Genomic DNA, 18,750 nt, shown 5'->3' with positions numbered 1-18,750 from the left:
AACACAAATGACAGACCAGTAACGGTAAAACTAAACAGAATTCAATCAGAAAATCTCACTGACTATAACATAATTTCAAGTGATCAAAACAAAACAGAAAGAAAAAATAAAATTTTAGATACACTAAAGAAAAATTTTCCAAAACTATTTGAAAAAACGTTAACGGAATTATGTTCTAGGTACAGCGATATTTTTGGATTAGAAACAGAAGCAATCACATCAAACAATTTTTACACACAAAAGTTAAGGACAAAAGATACAGACCCAGTATACATTAAGAACTACCGTATACCACACACTCACAAAGAAGAAATTGAAAGACAAGTCTCAAAAATGTTAAAAGATGGAATAATAGAGCCATCATGTTCCGAATATAATAGTCCTATTTTATTAGTTCAGAAAAAATCACTTCCAAATTCAATTGAAAAAATATGGAGGTTAGTAATAGATTACAGGCAGATTAACAAAAAATTAATAGCGGATAAATTCCCACTGCCAAGAATAGATGACATCCTAGACCAATTAGGTCGAGCTAAATATTTTTCTTGTTTGGATCTTATGTCAGGATTCCATCAAATACCACTAGAAACAAATTCACGAGACCTGACATCCTTTTCTACAAATAATGGATCCTACAGGTTTTCTAGACTCCCATACGGATTAAAAATTGCCCCTAATTCATTTCAAAGAATGATGACAATTGCGTTTAGCGGTTTAAAACCAGAACAAGCATTTCTCTATATGGACGACCTGGTAGTCCTGGGTTGCTCTGAGAAACACATGCTATCAAACCTATCGGATGTTTTTGAACTATGTCGCAAGCACAACTTAAAATTACATCCTGAAAAATGTTCATTTTTTATGCGCGAGGTGACTTATTTAGGACATAAGTGCACTGACAAAGGCATACTCCCCGACGACAAAAAATTTTCAGTAATTAAAAATTACCCTATACCTACAGATGCAGATAGTGCGAAAAGATTTGTAGCATTCTGTAACTACTACAGGAGGTTTATAAAAAATTTCCCTGAATACTCAAGACATCTCACTAGATTGTCAAAGAAAGGAGTACCTTTTCAGTGGACACTAGAATGTAATAATGCTTTCGAGCACCTTAAAAAGGCATTGATAAGTCCTACATTGTTACAGTACCCAGATTTCAGCAAACAATTTTGTATAACTACTGACGCAAGCAAACACGCATGTGGTGCTGTACTAACACAAGAATATGAGGGAAAACAATTGCCGGTGGCATATACATCTAGAACTTTCACAAAAGGAGAAAGCAATAAGTCAACAATTGAACAAGAATTAACCGCCATACATTGGGCAATAACATATTTTAAACCATACATTTACGGAACAAATTTTCTGGTAAGATCAGATCATAGGCCACTATCTTACCTATTTTCAATGAAAAACCCTAGCTCAAAACTAACTAGAATGAGACTTGATCTTGAAGAATATGACTTTGTGGTAGAGTACCTTAGGGGAAAAGACAACTATGTTGCGGATGCTTTATCACGCATTACAATTGACGATTTAAAAGATATAAATGTTAAAAATAACACTTTATACAAAATGCAAACAAGATCTATGACAAACAAAAGTTCTCTTAATCAAAACACAATTAAAACGCATCAATCTAATACATATGATAAGCCCAGTATATATGTACCTATTAATAACACTGACGTGAGAAAATACTATAAATTAAAGATTACACCCAAGACATGCTATATCAAACGGGGTAAATCTATTAAAACATATATACAAATCAATGATTTGTTTGTTAAAGGGAAATTTGACTTAGGGCAATTTTTCTCTAGGCTCGATGATGTGGCCGATAAGCATTCAATTGACAAATTACAAGTGGCACCTAGTGAGAAAATTTTCGAATTTGTCTCTATAAATGAATTTAAAGAAATGGGCAATAAGAAATTAATTAAAATGAAAGTAGCGCTACTGAATGAGGTGACCCAAATAAATTATAAAGATGCAAAAACAATTGAAAGTATATTAAAAAGATATCATGATGACCCGGCAGAAGGAGGTCATTGTGGCATTTCAAGAACCTTGAATAAAATAAAAAGATACTATTACTGGAAACACATGACTAAAACAATCACGAAATATGTTAAGAATTGTCATAAGTGTCAAATAACCAAAGTCACAAAACATATAAAAAGTCCAATGACTTTGACGCCAACACCAAACAAGGCATTTGATACAATATTCGTTGACACAATCGGCCCGCTACCATTGTCAGAAAATGGAAATGCATACGCAGTCACGATAATATGCGACATGACTAAATATTTAGTGACAATACCAACTAAAGATAAAAATGCAAAAACTATAGCTAAGGCAATTTTTGATAATTTTATTCTCGTCTACGGTCCTATGAAGACGTTCATATCGGACATGGGCACGGAATATAAAAATTCACTTTTAGAAGAAATATGCAAACTTTTAAATATAGAAAAACTAACATCAACCGCCAACCACCACCAGACGTTAGGGACGGTCGAGAAATCACATAAAGCGTTTAACCAATATGTAAGGTCATATGTATCGATAGACAAAAGTGATTGGGATGAGTGGCTTAAGTATTTTACATACTGCTTTAATACAACACCATCAACTGTACATGACTATTGTCCATACGAGTTAGTTTTTGGAAAACTTCCAAATGGGTTTCAACAATTTGATCAGGTTGACAAAATAAGCCCACTTTATAATTTAGATAATTACGCTAAGGAAATTAGATTTAGGTTAGAAATATCTCATAAAAGAGCAAGGGATATGATAGAACAAGCTAAGATAGTACAAAAATCTTATTTTGATAAAAAAAGTTTTAGATTATAACTTTAAAATAGGTGATTTAGTTTTGCTAAAAAACGAATCAGGGCACAAATTGGACCCACAATACAAAGGACCATTTAAAATTAATAATATAGATTTTAAAAATAATGTAACTATAACTGATAAGAAAACGGGAAAAACCCAAATTGTACATAAAAATAGAATTAAGATATATAATCATTAAAACTATTTTTTTTTAAGTTTAAATAAATTTATAAACTATTACTTGCTAAATAGGAATGTTCATACAATAAACTCTGTATGAGCATTCTTTTAAAAAAGGAGGTGTAGTGTAACTGAAAGTCGACCATGCTTAACGTTTATAATTATTTAATTTATTCATAACAACAAGGGTTTCATATTTCAGTTGTTTGAATATTTTGAATATAGAACTTACGCATTGTCAGGCACACGTGCCAAACCGTCAAACAAACTAACTTTAAGCTTCAATTTATTTATAATATTATTTATGCTTATGCAGCAATTATTTCCCATAAATACCCCAATATGTTAGGCTAAGAATTCAATTGTAAAAGAACCTACAAAGCGACATTGAGTTGCTCAGTAAAATAAATTCAATACAATTAAAACATAAATGAATTGTTTCATTTGATACACTAATTTATACCAAAGACAGGATTGAAAAAATAGGAAGCTCTATAGCGAAAGAAAGAATTAATTTCGTTTCCATGTTCCAATTTTGTATACAGAAAGTTAATGAAGTATTAAAAAGAATAAAATTATTCCAAATATCGCCTGAAGCGATAAGAAAACGGCTCATTCAGGTTATAAGAAAACGACTCGCCCAGGCGAGTTGCTTTCGGCGGACGTCTTAGAGCGACTGGTAATAAGAAATTGATACTATGGCGATATTACCCGGAAACAAAAATTGTTCCGTGGGAAATATGAGAGCACATGGTGTTCATTAAAGTGTGGAAGCGCGAGATCTTTTTTGTGAAAATCTTGAGTGCAAAGCGCAGTGTATGTTGTGCTTTGTAATTATTAAACGAATGACGAAATATTAAGTACTTGCAACGCCGTTTTGTAACTTAGCACCAAACCTTTTTGGAAAATTTTAAAGGGGATATAGAAAATGATTTATTGCGAATCTGAATTCAATGTAAATCGTTGGAAGCATCACATCGCGTAAAAGTATGGTTACGTATAAATATAATCTCAATCAAAGCTCGGTTTTAATCACCCCGTTATTCGCACATCAGAAGGAAAACTTATGTTTTTTCTCTGTTCCACCCGGATCACTTTTTTCTGCTATATTAAGCAATTTAAATGTATTTTTGAACATAATATTTTATTTAAAATACCTTTTTTCCTTGGTGCCGTCCCTTTTTGTTTACTTTTACATTTGGCATTTATCCTCTTCTTCGCAAACATAATCGATAAACCTAGGTTGGACAACGAAAAGTGATCGGTTCAATCTGAGATTATTTTATAATTACAGATTAACGAGGGACGAATTTTGTATGGTTAATCTCCTTTTCTAATTACAGAATGAGGATATACTTATATGTAAACCTCACGATCCAGAAAATAAAGGTCGCGCCATTCGCGGACCGCTAACCCTCTCTTCGTCGATTTGACAGCATCCACCCAATCGCTGACGTCATAATATACTTTTGTTTACATTCACTGTTGCCAACTTGATGCTTTTCGCACCAAATTTAGTGGGTATTCAAAACGCGAAAATTTTTGAGTTTTGTGCATGGTGCGGTTTTGGTGCTTTTGTTTTTAGTTTGAAGACTTCAAATTAGAAAATCTTAAAAAAATGGAAGCAAAATTTTTAGCAATCGTAAGTGTGCTAAGCAATTTTACAAAAATTTAAACAAAATCCTGGCACAGTGACAATCATAAGCGACAACGAAATATGTGCAGCACCTTCAATCATGCCAGAAGAAATCGACCGTTGTGCAAGAAACATTGATTTTTATTAATTTGAATCGGCATCTTTACAATAAAATTATGTATTCATATAAAGTCCATAAAATACACCAATAAAAATTTGGTGCTTTTTCAAATTCAAAACATGGCAATACTGCCTTTTGTTCGATGCTTCTTCTTTTTCTTGTCGAGTTCGTCTTGCTCTCTCATTCTGGTATATTTTGACGTCACGGCCAGTTGCTCTCAGCTCGATTGGCGCAATCTTGTATTCTATCATTCTTGTGCAAACCTAGTATAAAGTTGATAGGATTCCAGACATTCTTCCAGCGTCGGGTAGCAGAAAAAGGAAATTTCGCGACTTTGAGAGAAAATGCCAACAAAAGTCCGGAAAACTTCGCGCTGGCTGCCAAAAGAAAACTCCAATATCCCGTCCGCACTTGATTTAAGGTATCCTCAGTGAATTTTATTGCATATTGTTTCAATGGTGCTATCATTATCATTTATTAACGCTTTAAAGTGGGACTTTTATAAGCGAGGAGTATCTCTAGGATACGAATGAAAATTTAAAATTTTAGCTTGCAATATGATGTAGATATGTGCAAGGCTCCCTCCCACCAAATTATAGAACTTTTCAGCCACTAGGCAGCTATCGTTGTATGTAAATACTCCCGCTGTAGTGTAGTAGTAAGCAGTGCGTGCTTCCACTCCGCAGGGCCTGGGTTCAAGCCCTGGTCAAAGCATCATCACAAAAAATGTAGAAAGGTTTTTTCTTAACAGCGGTCACCCCTCTTCAGGCAATGGCAAACCTCCGAGTGTATTTCTGCCATGAAAATCAGCTTCTCATAAAAATACAATCGCCGTTCGGAGTCGGCGTAAAACTGTAGGTCCCTCCGCTTTATGTAACAACATCTAACAACTAAGAAAATTTCCAAACAAATTTGAAGTTTCAACCCTGTGCTTTCAGTGCGCTTTCAAAGCGATGTGTATGATTAGCTGTTACTTTGTCAGAATTTGTGCAAAATTATTAGTCAATTGTGATGAGCTTGTGAAAGGTTGCGTTAAAATAAATAAACAAAATTAGATATGAAAAATAAAGGTACAGTAAGTGTGTTTATTTGTTGTTATTCACTGTGTTTGCAGTGCGTATTTAAAGAAAAATACTAAACAATATTTTTGTGTTCCGTGGAGTAGAACTAAGCAAGCTGACAAGTGATGACGCGAACTAATAATAAAAAAATGCTTAATAATAATTAGATTTTATTTGAGTAATAACAGTTTTGCCCATTTTTGCTCATTTTTACAAAAATTTAATATTTTAACCGAAGTACTTACATTGAATAAAGCAAATTCGGGATTTCACCACGTTGATCTCGAAAACTACTGAACGGATTTGTGAACGTTTTTTTAATAGAGGTATTATCATTAGGCCTGAGAATTTCTATAGGGTTGCCATCTGTCCAAAAAATTATAAGATCCGCACCGTTCGTTGGATTATAGAAAATTAGGTGTCAAATGAAGGTGCTTGGCCTCCTCCAATAATGTATTATATTTTTAGTAGGGCTGCCACCATTTAAAAAATTATAATATCTTCACAGTTAGTTGGACTAAAAATGAGGTACAATGTGAAAGGATATGGTCCCCGGATGTGCAATAAGCTTTTGTTTTTTTAGTGGGGTTGCCACCTTTTTAAAAAATACTACCTTACATACACATATCGTCGATGTTTTTGCAACCGCCTATCTTACGGCACTCAAATTTTACAGGAGAGCGAAAAAACGGGGTTTCTTTGAAGGCATTCCTTTGAGAGGCGGTATTTTCTCTAGCAATTTTACAAATATATTGTTTTAATAGCGATTTTAGGATTTTTATGCATAAATCTCGATGCCTGGAGTTCAGGGTTACCAAAACTCATTTTTGCCACAACGGCCATTTAGGCGGTTTTGCAACTGGTCGATGGGCGGTTTTGCAAAAACATCGACGATATGCATTTTTTGTTAATGACATCATATTTGCACAGTTCACTCAATTTAAAAAAGGAGGTGTCAAGAGCTTGGCCTATAGATACGGTGACCATTCGTACCGATTTTGGCGGGACAGTACCGATTTTGAGAAGATTGTCCCACCGAATATTTTTTAAAAGTCTGGACGTATATCATATTTATACAGATTAAAGCCGGATTTTCAGTCTTTTCTTTATTAATTTAACAAGAATCTTCGTGTACTCTGACCAAGAAGCAATTTTTCGTACAAACGTGGCAGCACTTTCGTTATAACAAAGCACATAGAATATACAGGAGCAACAAACACAACTTTTATGATCTTTGGTTATGTTTTATTCTGTCGAACTGATACTCTCGCTATATTGCAGTCATCATTCTTGTCAAACATTTTTTAAGGTTTTTATTATTATTTGTTAAGGTTTGCTTTGTTTTGTTTTTTAACCGACTTCCAAAAAAGGAGGAAATTATCAGTTCGTCGGAATATTTTTTTTTTTTATGTATGTTACCGCATAACTTTGGACCCCATTAACCGATATCTAGAATTAATTTTTTAAAGGAAAAGTGTTACCTCAAAGGTGGTTCCATACTAGGGATATTAGTTTTTCAGCTTTTTCCGACCCCGGATTCCGGGATTAGTCCCGGGATTTAGATATTCCTTACTTTTCAACACCTTAAATCGAAAAAATTGCTTCCATATTGTTTGAGAAGCTCTCCTACCATAAAATAAATTATAATTTTGTATTTAAATTGGCGTTTTTATTTTTTTCTCTCTGACGACAGGGTTTATTTTAAAGAACTTTGTAATTTCAAAAATACGACTAGTTCCAAAAATTATTTTAAAAATTTAAATGCAATGTAGAATAAAAAATACGGGTACCAAATGCAAGAGGAAATTTCTCTAGAATTAAAAAAAAAAAAATTTGGATTCACAAGGACGAGTATATAATTTTTTAAGCTGATAAAGTTAGAACGACAAAATTCGAGGATGTTATCGAGTTTATATACATAAGTCCTTAACATATATACTTTTCAAAAACAAATATTGCGGAATTTCAAGGATAAAATTTTAAAAGGACATTTTCAATACTTACCAGTCCTTCTGCACCAAAAACTTGCATCTATTTAAATTCTACAGAATTTCCTCTTTAATTTGACACCCATACTTATTCTCTAAGCGCATTTCACTGAATTTTTTAAATCATTTTTGAATTAGTGATGTCAGAGTAAAAAACTAAGAACGCAATTTTACTATATTTGGCCCATGGTTTCGCGAATATATTGATATTTGTGTTTAAACTTTACTATCGCGCGGTGTTATATGTGTAATGAGCAAGACATTTATAAAAAAAAATATTAATTATTAAATAAAAAAGGAATACAGCTAATACTGGTCAAGAAAAGGAGTTGCTATTATTGCCATCAGTGCAAATTACAAATCCGGAAAATCCCGGGATTATTTGTCAAGAATCCTGGGATTTTTGGGACCTTAAAAAGGCCGGGATCTCGGGATTAACATTCCTATTCCATACTAATTTGGTTAAGATCCGATCATTGGATCTTGAAGAAATTAACGATAATCTTAAAATTTTAAATGGGAATTGAAGTCGGTTTTGTTTTTTGCTTAAAAATTACTTGCTTTAAGAAACGATTCTAACTTGAATTTAGTGAAATTATAAAAAATAAAACTAACAACTAATTAATTAAGCTGTAGATACAGTGACGAATATTTATGCAAATAAGGAAGAGACATTTTAGCAATCCTTTGACTATTCCCCTTTGGATTATTTAATGTTTATTATTTTTTATGAAAGTAAAAAAACCATGTAAATCAAACTTTGTACAAACATTAGCAAAATTTGACAAAGTTTCATGAAAATTTTGAGTTGTTTAATTAGATTTCTTAAAAACATTCTGAGTATGCAGTTTTGTAGCCCATTCAATTTTAGTAAAACAAAGTGCAAATTTTAAATAAATTTGTTTTGAAAGGTCTTGCTCATTTTCTCCATATAAAAAAATGGTCGAACATACTTTGTATGAAAGAAAATGCGCGATCAAAAAACTGTCTAAAGTCAGCGGTAAATCCTAGCTATTTCGAACTTGCACTTTATTATACTAATATTTAATTGGCTGCAAAACTTCATGCGCAAAAACAATCTAAAAATCTGATTGAAAAATTAAATATTTTGATCAGCATTTGTTAAAATTTGTCAAACTTTTGTAAATGTTCTACAAAGTTTGAAATTTTGATTTGCATGTTTTTTTAGATAGTAAGCTATATTTTCATAAAAACGAATAAACATTCAAAAAAAAAATAAAAGTTTGCTAAACTGTCTTCTCCCTATTTACATTCTCGACACCGTATATATTGCGTGTGTATACATTTTTGCGATCACTTTCCAAGTTTTTTGTCTTTGTTGTTCCCTTGATTTGATGCTTTAGAAATTTTCCAATTTTTTCCACAGAAATCTATCCTATGTGCAATACATTTTTATTTTTTCGTTAGGGTAGGGTTGCCACCTGTTTGAAAAGTCGAAACGAAAGGGTGCTAAGAAATCTTTAGTTTGAACATTTAAGCTATTTTTGAGGTGTTTGAAGAAGATTGGTATCAATCGAAATACGTATGAAAGGCTATATTTAGTAGCGTTGCCACATGTTTAAAAAAGCAAATTCAACTTGAACTGTGGCGATTAGGTAATTGCAGTATATGTATCACTATATGGGTGCTTGACTAAAGGGGTTTAATCAAGTTTTAAAAAAGGTTATCGTTCAAAAGCAACGTTATATATGGGGAGAGAGGAAGGCGGGGCGTGAAGAACATATGTACCAAGTTCCAAAATGATAACTTTCTTTTTAGAATTTATGCAAAAAAAATTAAATTCCGGCCAGTGTGCATTGTTAAAAATTTTCATTCCCTGATCGTACAATAAACAAAAAAAAATGTATTTTTAAATTAATTTACATTACAAAAAAAAAAATCTCAGTGTACATATAAATTTTGTAGATGTATTGTGATTTCCTTTTAATATAAACATTTTGAGCAACCCAGGGCAAATTTAAATAAGGTGGTGTTACAAGATCAGCTGATATTGTGTATGTTTCGCCTCACGGCTTCTTGTGTCAAATTGAAAAATTTTGTTTGCATTTCCACACACACTCTTACAGATTTTGACAGTTTATGCCGACAAAGCAAAGACAAAATAAACTGCCGGAAAAAGTATTCGCACAACGAATTTTTCACCATATATGCAACAATTTGTATTCTAATATTTTTTCGCAAATTTTATATGAAAACAACAAAAAAATATAAAAACATAATTTCCAAACCTTGTGCAAAACTTGCGAATATTTAATAAATTTCCATACAAGTTTTCAACTCTTTAATCAGATTTTTTTAGAATTTTTTAAGTATGCAGATTTGTAGCCCAATAATCTTTATTATAATAAAGTGCTACGAACTACCGTTGATTTTTGGCAATTTTTTTCACGCAGTTTCTTCCATTCAAAAAAAAATCGAAAATACTTTGTATGGAAGAAATGCAAACCACCTTCAACAAACAAATTCAAGAAAATTCCGAAAAACCTGATTAAAAAGTTGAAAATCTGGATGAAAATTTATTAAATTTTGGTGAGTTTTGCACAAAGTTTAGACTTTGTTGCTTTTCCAATTTTTCCTAATAAACAATCGTGGTACAAGCTCAATAAAAATATTAAAAATAAAATGTTAACAAGCCACAATAACATTGACAAATACATAGTTTAGAACTTGTATTTATATGTTCTTTTGTTGTAGAAAGAACCATATTAAAAAAAAAATTTTTTTTCGAAAAATACTAGAATAGAGATTGGTGATATTGTGGTGGGATATTGAGAAAAATTTGCCGTGCCAATACTTTTCTCCGGCAGTGTACATGTAATTTGTTTTGTAAAAGAGTGGCTGACTTCCAAAACTTCAATTACATTGCATACCTACAAAGTATAATGTTCCATAACGCCGAACTACAAATGGTTGACAATGTATACTTTTCCAAAACGCACCCGAAAACAAATTTGATCCTTTCTTTTGTTTTTGGTTGCGACTTGTGTTGTGAAAATGGAAAATTACGAAAGGTTATTCATTGTTATATTGAATATTCAAAATATGTAGAGTATGTGATTGCAATGTTTCGCAACTCTGCCTATACAAACTGTTTAAATACCGCAGTAGAAGAGTATCCAAACATCATTCCCACGACAGCCGGTTCTACGTACCGGAATGACTCGAGTTTTACCCGACCAAGGGCTGTTGTTTCGGCGATCTAACCCCGTTTAGGTCGGCGAAGTATCTCAGAAGTTGTTCGTCCATAGGGCTACATTCGCTACGTTTTCTTCTACTCAGGGCTGGCATCGAGTCAAACCCAGGGCCAGAAACCTACACATGCTGTGTATGCCAGAGACGACTACACCACAACTCCACCTCTGTCAAGTGCAATGCTTGCGAGGGGTGGAGTCACCTCAGAGTCTGCTCAGGACTACGGACACATCGGCAGTGGACCACGTCTTTTGTGGACCCTGCTGCTCTAACAGAGCAGCCTCCACGGCTAACCCCAGTCCACCTGAGCAGTCCCACACAAACACCACAACACAACAACATAACACAATAGACAAAACCACAACGGCTACAGACCACAGAACACAAACCACCGCACCACCACCCACACGCCGCCGCCAACAACTCCTGGTTCCTCCTACAATCTGCACGGTATGTTAGACCAGGATATTCCGTAATGTGACATCAGTCAAGTGCAACACCTGCCTTGGCTGGTGCCACTTTAGGGCATGCTCAGGTCTGCGCACCACGCGAGATTGGACGAGGAACTTCGAGGGCCCGTGTTGCGCTGCTCGGTCGCAGACCTCAACTGCGACGCCTCCCGCCACCACCACAGGGCGGCAACCACCTCAGCAGCGCACACAGCCAACTGCGGCACGACCACACACATCCCTCACACCCCGCATCACCACACGTCTCCCGAACCACTTGAAGCTCCTTCAATTTAACTGTAACGGGCTTCAGAGCAAGATCGAGGAGATAACCGTCTTCATTGAAAGGCATGACATATTGATAGCTGCGGTCCAAGAGACGAAGCTGCACAGCAATTCAAAACTGTTGAATTGTGCCGGGTACAACGTGCACCGTCGAGATGGCGAGCGGGATAATGATGGTGGCTTAGCGTTCATCACGCACCACACCGTGCAGTATCGTCTTATCGAAGCAGACATCGACAGCAGGGATACCACCCTAGAATGTCAGGGCATGTTGAGCTCGAAATATTTAACGTTTATATACCCCCTGTCACCTGCTGCCCGGCAGGATATCACCCTGACATAGGTGCGCTCCTCAGAGGTGAAAACCGTATGTTAGTAGGCGACTTTAATCCGCACCACGATCTTTGGCACTCAAGCCTGTCAAACGATCGTAGGGGAACTGACTTGGCTGAGCAGATAAGACGATTCGACATTCTGCACAATGAACGACGACGCACCCACCAGGATTATGGGCAGCTCCTGCAGCTCGCCAGACATAACAATAGTCAGCGCTGGTCTGATTAACAGCATATCATGGCGACCTATGCTGACTTTGGCATCAGACCATCTGCCCATAGTCATCTCGATCGATAAACCAACCGACTTTGCTTCGACGACGCACCCACCAGGATTATGGGCAGCTGCTGCAGCTCGCCAGACATAACAATAGTCAGCGCTGGTCTGATAAACAGCATATCATGGCGACCTATGCTGACTTTGGCATCAGACCATCTGCCCATAGTCATCTCGATCGATAAACCAACCGACTTTGCTTCCGCGGAGCACCGAACATATATCAACTTTTCTAAAGCTGATTGGAAAGGCTTCGTGGAATTTACTGAAAACACCTTCGCTGCTCTCCCCACACCAACCAACTGTGCCCCCCCCTTGCTTTCACTTGCGGTGAAGTTCAGGTGGCCATCGGGAAGGCGAAAGCCTCCAAAGCCATGGGTCCCGACGGAATATGCATGCTGATGCTGAAAAATTTGGGTCCTGCGGGATTAGCGTACCTAACGGAGGTCCTCAATTTGTCTATGGCCACTCTCATCATCCCAGACATCTGGAAGGTGGGGAGAGTGGTCCCACTGCTCAAACCGGGGAAACCTGCCAACATAGGAGATTCTTATCGGCCGATAACACTCCTTTCCCCGGTAGCGAAGACACTCGAGGCCTTGCTGCTCCCGTATTTCACAAACCACCTGACCCCAGCGAAGCATCAGCATGGTTTCCGTAAAGTGCACAGTACAACAAGAGCACTTAACGTCATAAACACTCAGATAACTCGTGGCCTTAACCGTAAACGTCCCTGTGAAAGAACGATTCTAGTAGCGTTGAACCTGTCGAAAGGCTTTTGACACTGTCAGCCATTCCACGCTACTAGAAGATATAGAGGCTTCCGCTCTCCCACAGAGGCTCAAACGGTGGTCGGCAAATTATCTGAGTGGTCGACACTCGTCGGTAATGTTTAGAGACAAATCGAGCAAACTTAGAAAAATAAAACAGGGGGTTCCACAGGGTGGTGTCCTTTCCCCGCTACTGTTTAACTTTTACATTTCAAAGCTCCCTCAACCTCCAGAGGGAGTCTCGATTGTCTCTTACGCCGACGATTGCTCGATCATGGCAACTGGGAATGTAATTGATGACCTGTGTTCGAAAGTAGACGGGTATCTTTCTGAACTTTCTCGCTTCTTCACTGCAAAGTGTCTAGCCCTCTCCCCTACGAAATCCTCTGCGACCCTGTTCACAACCTGGACGAAGGAGGTCAGGCTACCGCAAGGAATTCACGTCGATGACACACCAATTCCGCACGCAACCGCTATTGTCAATAAAGTACAGAGCCGCAACAAGGTCCTCAAGTCGCTAGCCGGCAGTACTCTTGGGGCAAAGACAAAGAAACGTTGCTGGCAACATACAAAGCAATAGGCCGGCCGATTTTAAACTACGCAGCACTAGTGTGGTCACCGGGGACCAGTAGGACGCAGTGGATGAAGCTACAAAACACAGCACTTAGGACAACGACCGGATGCCTCCTGATGTCACCAGAACACCACCTCCACGATGAGGCGAAAATGATCCCAATTAGGGAGCACAACACGATGCTCTGCAAGCAGTTTCTGGTTGGGAGCCACAGATGTGGCCACCCAAATAGACAGCTGCTTGCAGAGCAGCCCTCGCCGAGGCACGTCAGGAGGCATCTATATGAACTGACGGACGAAGTCCAGAGGTTCATTAAGCAGCCTCTGGACCCGTCAGCTTACAGACAGGCCCTGAACGGCATTCACAGGGACGCAATCTCGAGTTATGTAGACTCAAGACCTGTGAATGCCGTTCTAGGCACACAAACACCGGACATTGACGCGAACACAATAGCCCAACTTCGCTCTGACTACTGCAGCAGGCTAAACTCCTACCTGAGTAGGCTAAATGCGGATGTGCCGAACGTATGTCCGGCATGCGGAGGGACCCCTCACGACTCGAAACATCTCTTCGCATGCCCGGTAAACCCCACAACCCTAACGGTGTCGTCCCTGTGGACCGACCCCATAGAGGCTGCACGCTTCTTGGGGCTGCCGTTAGTGGAACTCGACGACAACGACTGAGATATAAGCCGATCTGGGCGGGGTTGTTGTAGCCGCTACAACAACAACAACAACAATATCCAAACATTGTATTGTTACGTTTTGGAAGTAAGCCTGTATATACATAGTATACCTGCACCAAGCATTAAGTTAAGTTATTGTAAACTAGACATAAGGCGATTTGTGTCTATAGAAATTTATATCAATCCGCTTACGAACTTCCAAATTTGCTTTTTGCGGGGTTTCTTAAAGTAAGGGTCAAAACGACCCTTTCAGGCGGGAGCTAATGGGTTAAGATATTCTACGAAAATATTTCCCATGAAATTTTACTATATATGTCTTAACCTTTAATTTCGCTCAGACATTTATTTTAACCATTTTTCCCACTTTTTTGAAAACTACTTAGGCCGGAACATGAAAACTTGGTAGGCCATAAAATAAAAGCACGAGCTAACTTTTGCAAATCCTTCGAGAGTTTTATTACTGGATATGTATATTTTCAGAAAATATTAGCAAAGTCCGGGTTGGTTCGATTGTGGGGGATTAATGGGTTTGAAATGTGATTTGTGTAAATAATGGTAAATTCGGCTTTGGAGCACTGATTTCTTAGTGAGAGACTGGGTGCATTCCAAAACGTCAAAATACAAAGCATCAGTATCTGCTTTTCTAAACCACATTAGAAGAAGAGGTCTAACTTGCGCAACCTAGTTGAAAAGCATCCAGCGCACATTTGACATTACAATCGACTGAGGTTTATAAATAAAACAGGGTGATGCTTTGTATTTTGACGTTTTGGAATGCACCCACTCATTAAGTTTTTTCAGTTACAGCCAATCAATTGGTTGTAAAGTCTCAAAAGGCTTTTTTTATAACTTACGAGGCCCAAAATTTCCAAGTTTTTAATAACAATGGTAGAAAAACCCCACCACTGGACAAGAACACAGTTAAAGTAATGAAAATAATTTAACAATTAATTTTTGTTCTTATTTAAATTTCGCACTCACCTTTCTTGACACCTCTTCTTTCATGCACTACCTTGTCCGTTGTTCTAGAGCGTTTAATATTAGGCCTTTCCCTAGACAGGGACGAACTATCTGAACTGGATGAGCCAGTGTCTGAATCCGAATCACTTGAGTCAGAGGAACCTAAAAGAGCACAAATACAATTGTAAAAATATACGTATAGATTTGAAATATACACATATTATGTATTATTCCAACTTTTAATTCAAAAGGCTTCGAAGAACGCCGGAGAATATACAACTTTTTTATTAGCGTCAAGAAAAAGAAAAAAAGCATTACCTGATTCCGAAGAACTCGAAGTAACTCGGTGTCTAGATTTCGACTTGTCAGTTTTCTTAGAGGTTGTTGATGGCCTTTTCCTTTTATGCAAGGGACTGTACGCATTTCTCTTCTCTAACGCAGGCGATATTGTACCTTTTCTCTTCAAATTAGGAGAATGCCGAGTACCTGAAAAATTGATGTTTTGAAAAAGTATAAATATAAATACGATTGCTCACTCTCTTTTCAATTTCAACAATTTTTGATACTTATTAGAAACTAGTCTGCTTGTTACGATCTATGTTTATTTAATTCAGTTTCGGTCATTCAAAGCTCAAAAGGCTCAACTACCCTCCCGGAAATAGCTGAAAAACTTTTAAAACTTAACAATTTGAGTAATAAAGCAATATAGTGCACATCTGTAGGTAGTCACACAGTTACAAAAAGTAGTACATGGACAAGTTAAATGGACGGATTTGTAAGTATACACTTTTGAAAGTGCCTAGCGTCGCGGCGGTCCGCGTTCGCTAGCCGCCCCGCGCCACGCCGCGTTCGATGTCGCGCTCGTGTCCCCGCCCCCCTCCCCTCTTTCACAATTATGCACTGCTGGCATTATGACCGTTTAGAAAAAATAATAATAACAAAATGACACTAGTTCACTTCTGAAACTGCTATTTAATGTCCAAGTAATGGGAATGGTATTAGATATTGCATGCACCCCACCCATGGTGGAATTATACCAGGTGAAGTAATATTAGAATGAGAAGAAATATTTTGACACTGCCTTATTTGAAAACATGCCTATAAAATGTGACTATAAGACAGCCGAATGTCAGAAAATAAAGCGAAAAAGCTGTTTTATTAATTCACCTGTTTATTGCGCAATTCATCCCACCTCCTTGTACCGAGTTACGTTCAAATTTAGAAGTCTGAGAGTAGGTAAAATTTTACATATTTTTACATCACTATTTCGTACCGCATGTTCGCTTCGTCTTCGCAAACGAAATCCACATTTCGGATATGAGGAAACAAGTGGTGATAATGCGGAAATTTTAACTGAAGATAAAACTCAAAACAATATTCTCTGTGTTATATGCTGCGAACAGGAACGGCAACTTTTGTTTGTTCCATGCCATGGCGGAATTATACCAGGTGAAGTAATATTAGAGTGAGAAGAAAGATTTCGACACTGCCTTATTGAAAAATTGCTTTTAAAATTTGACTACAAGACAGCCGAATGACAGAAAATAAAGCGAGAAAGCTTTTTTATAACTTCACCTGTTTATTGCGCCATAGTTCCATGCAAACATTTTAAGGTTTTACAGCAATGTTTTCAACACATTTAAAAAAGCATGCAGATAAAATTCATGCAAAAGCGCTATGTCCAATTTGCTGAGCAGTTATTAAAGATGACTCTTTTCCTTATATTTTGTTAGACTTTTCATAAGTAAAAATATTTTGTGAATATTACTTTCTTCATATGAACTATATCACATTTTTTGTTTAATTGTATTTTTGGAATAAACAGTCTTTTTCCTTGTGTTCAGTAAACTGTCTTTGTTACAAATAGTATAAATAAGCAATGGGAAATAAGGCAAAATTTGTTTTATTTCCAAACTTTGTTGAAAATTAAGCAAAACTCAGATTTTGGTATTATTTCCCATTTAAAAGTGCCATAAAGCAAATTTTGCGTTATTGCCGCTTGTGTTATTTCACAGATATGCGATCAACTCAAAAGTTTTATCGAACAAATATTGAGTTTACGTACTTATTTGGCGTTATTAAAATTTGTTTACACAATGGCCCCTATTATGAGTAGCATTCGATCTTCGACCGTGGTCGAAGGTGCTGATCGGACGAATTTTCATTTGGTATTATGATGCTCATTCGGTGAAAAATAGCGCTATTGTGAATATAGCTCGTTTAGGTTGTTCACATTAGTATATTTTTCACCACTAAGAAGCTTTGTAATTTATTACAAATTAATTTATGTAAATTTGTGCAAATTAAAATAAACACTTGTTAAAAATGTGTACAACGGAGTTCTGGTTCGACGATTCGTCAGAGGATGAGAGCTTAGTAAACTTGCCAGGGATAGAAAACGTTTAAGAGAATTTTAATTCCTTTCTTTTATTTATCATTTTCTTAATGCATACAGATTAACACAGTATTCTAATTTCATGTTGCGTTCAATAAGTACATCAATGCTGCATTAGAAAAGTTAATGGCATTATTTATATTACAAAGTAAAATAGTTTTAAATGCCAATTTCAGTGAGTAGTAGTACACATTTTGTGGGGTGAACATTGAAAAATAAAAGTAAAAAAATAAATAAATAAAATATTGTAATAACGTTAGAAAGAATCAATACAAAGAGTCAATACCAGGGACCGTAACAGTTATAACTTTTATTATAAAAATCACTTTTTAATCGTTATTAATTGAGTTTTATTTTTTGCTCAAAACATAACGAACATTTTTTTAGTTTTATTTTTTACTCAGAAAATAATCGTTATGTTTTGAGTTTTATTTTTTGCTCGGAAAATAATCGTTACGTTTTAAGTTTTATTTTTTGCTCGGAAAATAATGGTTACGTTTTAAGTTTTATTTTTTGATCGGAAAATAATCGTTACGTTTGGAGTTTTATTTTTTGCTCGGAAAATAATGGTTAGGTTTTAAGTTTTATTTTTTGCTCGGAAAATAATCGTTACGTTTTGCTCAGAAAATAAAACTTAATTTTTGCGTATGCGTATGCGCATGCGTGAACAGACAGGGGCGGCTACATTAAACTTTTAACGCCACTGTGGATTGGGTAATGAAAATACAGAGAGCAAGATACAAGGGCGGAAACAAAGACAAGGGTAACGACAACACCACAGACAATCACAACCTATTGAAGGATCAAGCCAATGATAAATATGAAGAACTGGACAAAGTTAAAGATAAATAAAAAGACAAGGATTAAGATGAAGACAAAGGTGATTAAGGTGATGAAGATGAAGATGTTCAGCTTCATCTTCGCCTTCATCTTCATCTTCATCTTCATCTTCATCTTCATCTTCATCTTCA

General features: G+C 36.3%; 1 protein-coding gene across 2 annotated transcripts in view; it reads right to left on the bottom strand.

Annotated features, from left to right (window-relative positions):
- LOC118734297 (zinc finger CCCH domain-containing protein 18) overlaps positions 1-18,750 on the bottom strand; it is a 214,910-nt gene that overhangs the window by 3,917 nt on the left and 192,243 nt on the right. For both annotated transcript variants that reach the window (XM_036464013.1, XM_036464012.1), the window contains 2 exons: positions 15,703-15,870; positions 15,406-15,546 (listed from right to left, as the gene is read on the bottom strand). In XM_036464013.1, the coding sequence (XP_036319906.1) occupies positions 15,406-15,546; positions 15,703-15,870 (309 nt within the window). The remainder of the gene's footprint in view (positions 1-15,405; positions 15,547-15,702; positions 15,871-18,750) is intronic.

Source organism: Rhagoletis pomonella, unplaced genomic scaffold (assembly GCF_013731165.1).
Source record: "Rhagoletis pomonella isolate Grant_MI unplaced genomic scaffold, Rhpom_1.0 Rhpom_scaffold_00002, whole genome shotgun sequence".
NCBI classification, from domain to species: Eukaryota; Metazoa; Arthropoda; class Insecta; order Diptera; family Tephritidae; genus Rhagoletis; species Rhagoletis pomonella.
Note: the sequence above shows the minus strand (reverse complement) of the source record. Positions and strands in the feature narration are given on the sequence as shown.